A 9293-nucleotide genomic window follows, 5' to 3' on the forward strand; every position below is an offset into this window, starting at 1 on the left:
TGTACTTGCATTTATGCATATTGCATTGCCTCAAATTGTATTTTCTTAGTTCTTCAAATCCGACATGTCCAGCAAAACCCGATACACACAGAAGCTCTAATAGAATTTCGAGTAACTTACATTCCAGCTGAAATCCATTCACCTTACTGTACTGCACTGACCAAATAGCCCAATCCATCATAATCAGAAAAATAGAATTTAGTTGGATCAACGTAGAAACAAAATCCATGCGCATTCGTTTACAGACTCTGAATTTCAATTTAAATAGACCAAAACAACAATTCTTTTTTAAACTGATGTAAAGCACGCGACTAAGTTAAAAAGTCGCTGGGCGAAGCTATGTCTGCGTGAATACTGTTACTGTGTATTGATGAATCAAAGGGTTGTGCATTTATTTTGGAATAAAGCATAAATTCAATTACATTGTTTCTTGTAATACCGTCTATTATTAAGGCTTAAATAGCTCAACACAATGAGCATATTATAAAAAGATTACTGGATTTGTATGGGGAAAATGTACTCGTTTTTTTTCTAGAAAATGCTGCACTCCGCAAGGTCGTGCAGTCTTTTTCACAAAAAAAAAACTCTTTCATACTTTCCCATGGAAATGCAGTAACTTATAATTATCATGACGATTTTAAAACCCAGGTCATAGTCTGTATTCACACCGAGGAGATTACCTACTTTCAAATACCATCAGCTTACTAATAGAAGCCAAACCAACCATGATTAAATAAGGTAAACTTAAAGTTTGAATAAATGCATTGCATCAAGATGGCAAGAAACTCTGTATGTTTAATTATTCTATCATAAAGGTTCAACACTTATCATATTCCTAATATCAAAGTTTAAAACCTTCTGAGTTGATAATATTGCATTTGTTCATTGAAAATATCAGACATATTATGTATGGCCAAGCAGAATTTAAATTTAATATTGAAGTCGTAAGACCATAAGGAAGTACAATGGGGCAGTCCATATTCCAAAACCACTAACCTCACACTTATTCAGCTATCACAGTAGCAGCTGCTCAAGGGTGATAAGCATATGTGATGATTAACGTTTGCAACAACGTTATATTTACTTTACAACAATGTTACAATTTCGTAATAATTAGTAATAATCTTATACCTAACTATGTCTTCCTGCTCGTGTGTTACATTAATGACGTATGTGACAAGTGTGTGTTCCTGCTTGTGCTTTAGATTACTGACGAATGGGGCAAGTTTGTCTTGCTGCTCGTGTGTTACATTAATGACGTAGGTGACAAGTTTGTCTTCCTGCTAGCGTGGTACGTTAATGACTAATGTCACAAGTTTGTCTTCCTGCTCGTGTGTTAAATCATTGACTCATATGACAAGTTTATGTTCATGCTTGTGTGTTCCATTAATGACGTATGTGACACATTTGTCTTCCTGCTCGTGTGTTATGTTACTGACTTATGTAACGAGTTTGTGTTCCTGTTCGTGTGTTACATTAATTACGTATGTGACAAGTTTGTGCTCCTGCTTGCGTGCTAAATTACCGATTTATGTGACAAGATTGTGAACCTGCTCGTGTGTTAGATTACTGATTGATGTGACAAGTTTGTGTTCCTGCTCGTGTGTTTGATTACTGACTAACGTGCCAAAATAGTACGGCTATTTCTTCATTTAACACCAACTAAATGAGGAAAATAAATTTTGTAAACTTACCTGATGACATACTCTTTACAACAACACCTACCTATTTTTGTTCCTTGGTAGAAATGTTCTAAAAGTTTTGATTTCATAGAATTTTTGAAAATTGGATTATCTTATACATGTACATTAATTTACCAATCACAGATAAGACGGCAAGAAGCAAATCTTTTTTCTGTGTATTATATTGGCTTCCCCCGCGTATGTGCTATATTTACTAAATACAAACTTTGCCATTGTTTTTTAAACAACAAAAAAATGTTTAAGGTCAACCAGTACTTAAGTTACGCTATACAGCTATTAGGAGGTAGCGGGATAAGGTGAAGTTATTTCCCCTGGCAAAATGCACATTGGAGAGAATGTTGACATACATTTATGCTACTTTCATGTACTGGGACTAACATTTCTTTGCAAGTGTTAATTATGGAAACTATGCAATTTCTAAAGCAGACAGCTGATCAAATTGCTGCTCCCAAGTGTTCCAAAATAAGCCTGAACTAATCCAGAAATACACTAATTTGAGCAGTTATTAAAATGGCGGAAATTATTTTTTTCTCAGAGTAGGCAATACCAGCTTATAAAAGTGTAATGGATGAATTATAAAATATATAAAAACTAATACAAAGCCCTCCCTCCCCCCCCCCCATGACCTCTGAAGTCCAGTAAATGAAAATGACCAAGCGGAGCTAGCGATCGTTTGAGAAATTCACATCTGGAGTACGACCAAGCTGTGTACTCTGTAGCCCAAATTACACCCATCAATCATACCCGAAAATAAAGGGAATTAAACGTTATTTTAGCAGTGCCTTTGATATAGAATGTTTTACTTTAAATAAATAGGATGACCAGTGAGGAGAACATGGGCATTTGTTTTCTCTTTAAACCTAATGTAAAGTACGAATCTGTAGAGCGAAACCTCGAGCCCCAAAAGTCAGCTGGTCCAGACCAATTTTAATGCGGCAGACATTATAAACAAAATTATTAAAAGTCAGACATTCTTTTGTACCCCATAAAACAAATATTTTTAAAAAAAATTACAATGTAAACACAAGTGTGAAATTCCTTTCAGAGTAAAGGTCCATTTTCAAATTAATAAAAACTGAAAAATTCATATCTAAACAGCCTTCAGTATAGATGTAAATATTAACCTCATATTCTCGACATAATCTGGACATAGGCTCTCGATACATCGGTTTTGTTAGACTGAACAAGAGTATTGTGCCCCTCTCGCCATATTGCATGGAATTCATTGTAAATGTGTGGTCTGATACCCTGTCTTCTTCGCTAAGTTAGTAACGTAGTCAAGACGGCGTGTACCAGACTACAGATGCATCGTTACGTCAGGGACGTACTCTGTTCAGTCGTTTTCCATATCAGACTAAATTGGACCATTCAGATTTACTGCTTGGTTTGGTCGTGTCATACCTAAAATCCGGCTTTTCGTCTGCTATAATCCGCGCTTGGTGGTATGCAGGTCGGTGTACTCTGTTGTTTCCTAAAAGTATGAAACATGCCAATTGTATCTGCACGTCAACATGGTAAGGCAAAATTCATATTTGTGTTGTTTCGTGGGCCCTTTTGAAGTACTACAAATACTTTATAGTGAGAATGAATGGTCATATATACATTTTATAAAACAAAAGAGTAATTGAAGGAAGCCAGCTCACAATATCTTCACGCTTGTGACCGTGACCTTTTGACATCTGAACGACTTTAACATGCATGTTGTGATCAGTCTTGTCAGATCGTCTGTTTGTTCTTTTCTGCTCTCGACAGTTGGCTCCACATTAATACAAGCCAAACTAACTAACTAGTTTTAGTATAATGTTTCATAAGAGGTATACAATAATCGGAACCTGGATGCCCGACCCTTTTCCCTACCCCATATCAAACACTCTCGTAGGTGGAGGATAGATGGAATAGGGGAATCAAACGTGAATTAAAACAGGGCTGATATTTGTGATCGCTTTACTGGCAGAAGATTAACCTTCGTCGCATACCAATTGTCGCTATAGTTTAATATCTCGCGAAGTGATGCGATTTTTGCGTATCTTTAAAATGACCTCACGCAACGACTGTTTAATGGCTCGTATAATAAGTACAAATTGGCGTCTGTTCGTGAGTTTTATGTTAGCCCTATCGTATGGCCTTAAGCGAAAACAGAACTGGGCCTCAACCTGTAGAATACAATTCATGCAGGCAATTAAGGCATGTAGTACTGGCTATTGCACCTATATAGTATCAGGACTTCCGGTACTAATTTAATTCCCATAGTAAGCCTATGCAAACCCCATGATATTAAAAATTCAATACCTTAGAGTTTTTGAGTGCTCATGATCAAACCTTTATTTATCAGCATAGATGAAACCTGGATGTCAGCTTCTGTTTAGAGGAAAGGATATGAGCCGTGGCATTTTCTGGACCTGCATGTGTTTGAAACATGTGCTTTCAATTCCGCACCAAAGAGTCAGGTGCTAATTTTAGTAATGAGTGTTCCAAACTCGAGACTGTTAAAGGACTGAAATTCCATCAATAAAATAATGTCACTATTTTTGTTCACTTACAACAGGGATAAGCTCTCTAAAGGTTCTTTTTCCTACAACATAACTTACATTATTAACCAATCCTGGTCAGCCTAACCCATACATACTCTATTTTAGGTTCACCCATCTCCAGGCTGGTTCCCATTTATCCATACCATTAGTACCGTGTGTCCTATCCCCGTCCCGTTTGTTAGGATCCCCACCACCACCACCACCAACACACCGATTTAGAACGAAAAGGCATCAGGGATGTATATAAAATAATGCACAAAACTTAGTCATTCTATTAGCAAATTTATCATTTCTGACCTAGTTGTTACTGTCTAATTTTTGGCGTATCGAACAAACCGAGAGTTTCTTTATGGTTTGTTTTCACAAACGTCACGATTGTGTAAGCAAATACCCACAATGCAACGAGCGCGAACCTTGCGCCGCCATTTTGAGTGCCTAACAAACCTTTATCAACACGAGACATCGAGGTATATTCAAGATAATATTCTGATTTAATTGTCAATTAGGATATTAACTTAATCGAAATGAAACATAGATTATACTTGAAATTATGTGCCCCTGTGGCACGAAAATAAAAATAAAACTGTAAGTTACCTGGCTTATATCGAATATAAATGCAGTAACAGACAATATTGTCCTTTTTTATAAATATTTTGTGTGATGCCCCTAAGGTTGTCACCTTGAAAGAGTATTTACGGACAATACTCCTCGGGATACAATAACAGTTACGGAAATAAAATTTCATAGCATGTGTATTATTCCAGAAACTGTATGCACAAATGCTTTTCGCAAACACGTGCATGTGCCAAAGACAGCTGACAACCAGTCTTAATAAGTAATGTCAAATATTGTATTTGTGGTGGAGATTATGGACGTAGGATGATACTGAATGTAAGCGATAACCGTTTAAAGAAATTTCATCTTCAGTGTGTTAAACGAAACATTTGCCTAAATTAGCTTGACTTTGTCCCGAATGTCAAAACCGAGTATTCTTGAAATGCTTTAAAAAATATGAAAATATATATTAACATATGGCTTTTTAACTAGAACTATGATCAAATGGTTCATTTCAGCCCATGTAAATTGAAAATCGTTACATGTTTTCTACTTGTTTGTGAATCCATTCGTTTATGCGTCTGTTTATTGATGGATTTATTTGTTTGTGAAAATTATAAAAAGGCGGATATGGAAGTATACACGTTTTGTGGCGTCATGTGAAAACAATGGATTGTCACAGTTGCCATATTTGAGTCTGGGGTGTTCAAGGAACAGATGTGATGTAGTTCACCTTCATTGATATTCACAATTATTCCGTAACTTTTGTAATTACATTTCTTTACAATAGTGCCTCCTATTTATGTGTTGATTTATTTTTAGAAATATTAAAACTATAGTGGAAGTCATGCAGGTCATGTACGTGCATTTACTCAAATTAAATAAACTATAATTTGTAGTTTTACAATATAGTAATAATTTTGCTTAACCAAAGTCTATGCAGTCCTGATTACTGAATGATCTGCACCTGTTATCTAGAAACTTCCAGACGAAAATTATCGATCGCAATGGACTTTTACAAAGGTGGCCATGTACTTACTGTGTCAAATAAAGCAGCATGTTGAGTCTAATTGTCACAATATAGGGTAATTCAAATTTGTCTATCAATATGCGCAGCTTTCGTTGTGACATCATAGCGCGCGACAGATTGCACTTCATCACACCTTCGGTTGCTCTCGGCCAAAACTGTCGTCCATGTACCTTAACACTGATTTTGTCGTACATACTTCTCTGAACGTGTAAATAATAACCTTCCAAAGGATCCTGATCAAGTGGATATTTGCCATTTAAAGGTATGCAAAATCAAATTCTAAAAAAAGACACCCATTACTGAAACAATCAGTGCTGAACGCCTACATCACCTGTATGACTTTTAATATGGACATAATAATACTATCAATAATAATAATAATGACTTTATTTAGAGAAGAAGCTTATTTAGTCAACTGACCAATCTTCCATGAAGCCTTCTAACATTCAAATTGCAAATATTCGACGCAGACAACGCAGGTTTTACTGAAATGGACTGTTCGAGAAAATAGAATATGACAATGAGTAGTCTGTCTACTTGTTACAATAAATTGCCAGTTACGGACCTCCTGGCGAAAATCAGATTATAAATTATAACTTGATGAATGAAATGACCACATTTTGTGCATTTTGTTTAGATCTTAACAATTTTCGTTTTTAATGTCGATGGGGGAGGGGGGACCAAACAAACTAGAGGATGTGAAATTAATAGGTGGCTTGTTCTTAAAATTTTGAATTGCGATTGTTCAGTTTATTTCGCTCCTCGTCGATCAATATTCCTTGCAAGATCATTACGTAACCGTCGCTGGAAATACATGCGTCAAGTATTAAATATACATGGATATTTTTTGGGCGGTGCCCGCTAGGAGGTGTGACATGTTTTCAAACGGATTGACTATCGTTATATGATGTCATAGTGAAAGCACAGCGTATGGGAACAAAATTGTACTTCCCCTGCACTGGAGTTAACAAAACCAGACGTTAGTTTTTCTTGATCCAGTATATTGTCAGCTTACCATTGCAAAAGTACATGTAGTGATCGATTATTTTACGTCTCGAAGTTTCGTGATGATAGCGCAGGTGCAGCTCAATCAACAATCCAGAATAAAAAGACTTTGGTAAACTATATTAGTATTACCGTTTAGAACTTTCCCATTGTCTTTACGATCAGTAATGATGCCAACATGACGAAGCTGACGAGCACTTTGGTTTGAATCTGTAGCATCAACTGAATTCCTAGATTGTTGGCAAGTCTTCTGTGTGCACCTACACTTTATAGGGAGTCGAATTGTTATCGTTGTTGTTTAACATAAGTTGAGAACTCAAACGCCATCTCACCATCCCACCCCACTCCTTCGTTGGCCCTGTTTCGTGACTAATTTAATATATTTATAAACGTTAAATTTAGCTTACATTATATCCTCTATATTTTTTCCATATGCATTGGCTTACGGGAATTCGTTTCTTTTGAAAATTTAAACAGACCCTTTAAAAATGTATATTTTACAGTAAGTACGATAACTAAGTTGCGATTCTTTTAAGCCTTCATTGAGTAACCGGTATCACAAAACTGATGCATGCTTCACTACTTTTAGAAATGGAGGCGCAAGACAGATAAAGGAAGATAGATCGTGATAATAAGAGAGAGAGAGAGAGAGAGAGCATAGCTTTTTAACGTCCTGCTTTTCCTTCATTGCCATCCTTTTTCTCATTACCATTTTCGTAGTTGTCCTGATTTCCTTGTTTGTCTTTTAAAATCTTAATTTCGTTATCTCTTCCTCTATTATAAGGCAGTTCAATTATTTCGATTTTATCTCCATTATGCAAGTGGTTCAGAGTATTCGCTAGACGTTTATCGTATTTCGCCAGCTGTGCTATCTGATCTAGTTCTTCTTTCGTGCCGTCGACATCGTTGCTCTCTTTAAAGCCCTTTTTGTAGTTTACGTCATTATTTAAAACAGGTTCCTTGGGATAACTTTCATATCCGCCACGTGTCTTGTGTAAACCACCATCGTATACGTATTCCATTCCGTTAACGTCAGATGCCGCCTGCTGGAGTCGTTCACTTGTATCGTACATATCTTCGCTGATCCTTTTACGTCGATTTTTTGCGATTCCTTTAAACCTTGTTTGCGCAAAACTGCCAACGAAAAGGATAACGACAAGGCAGCTGTAGATTAATCTCATCTTTAAAACGACCGCAATACTACCTGGTCTGTGAATGGCAGGGTTTATGTCCGACGAGTATGTGACGTCATGATAACGTTTACGTCATCATTATGACGCTGAAAGTTTGGCATTAAACAGATTGAAACATTACTATACGTCTTTGGTTATCAACGAACCTTGTAAGCATCACATGCCTGAGATATGTGAAGGTACATCAACATATCAGTTTTTAGATTGAGAGAAATAGAAAGAGAGAGAGCGTGTTTATCTATGTGTCTCTGTGTGCGATTTGGATTTTTAACTTAGTTTGAAGAATTTCAGTCATATCGCTACGATGTAAAGCACTGGGGTATCATGCCGCAGACATGTAGCATAATGTCCCACCCAGTCGCATTGTCCTGACATCAGGCCGACCAGTCCTAACACTAACCTCTTAATGCTGAGTGCCAACCGAGGTTGCTATTAGTACCATTTTTAATAGTCATTAATATGACTCGGCCGGGGTTCGAACCCGAGACTTCCCGCATCCGAGCCGGACGCTCTAGCAGCTTAAGCCACCGAAGTGGTTTCAGATTTAGAAAGGCTCCGACAGATTTAATATTACTGTTATAGAAAACATTGCTACTCGTTTTACTCAAGCTACCCATTATACTCGTTTATATTTTTTCCCGTAAACTATTCCCCATGTGGAAGAAAAAAAAACTCTCCATTAAAAATTTAAAATATCGAGTAAAGCTATATTTCATCCACCTTTATCATACAATAAGTAAATGCATATAAGTAACTGTCACCGTTCTATTTAAGGATGAGTCAATAAATTGAATATCTGTAATTCGATCATTGATTTGATTGTAATCATTAGTCACGATACCTTTTTAATTCAGTCGACGAGAAAAAAGGCAAAATCTTAAGAGAATTCAGTTTTATCTGTAATTTGAAATAATGAACGACTAAGCCCTGTGCGAAAACAACTTCGATTACGACACGTATTTAACTAGAATTCAGCAGTGTACCTTGAAGTCACGTCATTTCAGCGTAAGAGTTGCTAGACTGCGCACGTACGGACGAACAATATAATATAATAACCATCTTTTCTTCGATGTTTGCAGCTAGGTATGATCAAATATTTGGTCGCAAGTTTTATGCACATCAAATCTCCATTAGACGTGTTAGTTTTATGTTTTAGCAATGTCTGGTTATTTTATCAAGGAAAATATTCGGGAATTTAATCCTCAACTGTTTGTTGTTTAAGCACATTTGCATTATAATCGTATAAAAATGTACAAAGGGAAAGTTGTGAACGTTT

General features: G+C 36.4%; 1 protein-coding gene across 1 annotated transcript in view; it reads right to left on the reverse strand.

The window, feature by feature from the left end:
• LOC149790383 (uncharacterized) overlaps nucleotides 1-8038 on the reverse strand; it is a 53709-nt gene extending 45671 nt beyond the window's left edge. Inside the window, exons 1-2 of the mRNA XM_089972434.1 lie at nucleotides 7534-8038; nucleotides 3105-3174 (exon numbers count right to left, since the gene is read on the reverse strand). Of these exons, the coding sequence (XP_089828560.1) occupies nucleotides 3105-3174; nucleotides 7534-8005 (542 nt within the window). The 5' untranslated portion in view covers nucleotides 8006-8038. The remainder of the gene's footprint in view (nucleotides 1-3104; nucleotides 3175-7533) is intronic.
• Between the last annotated feature and the right edge of the window lie 1255 nt (nucleotides 8039-9293).

The sequence above is a fragment of the Sinohyriopsis cumingii genome, chromosome 10 (assembly GCF_028554795.1).
Source record: "Sinohyriopsis cumingii isolate HCF-2022 chromosome 10, ASM2855479v2, whole genome shotgun sequence".
In the NCBI taxonomy this organism is placed as follows: Eukaryota; Metazoa; Mollusca; class Bivalvia; order Unionida; family Unionidae; genus Sinohyriopsis; species Sinohyriopsis cumingii.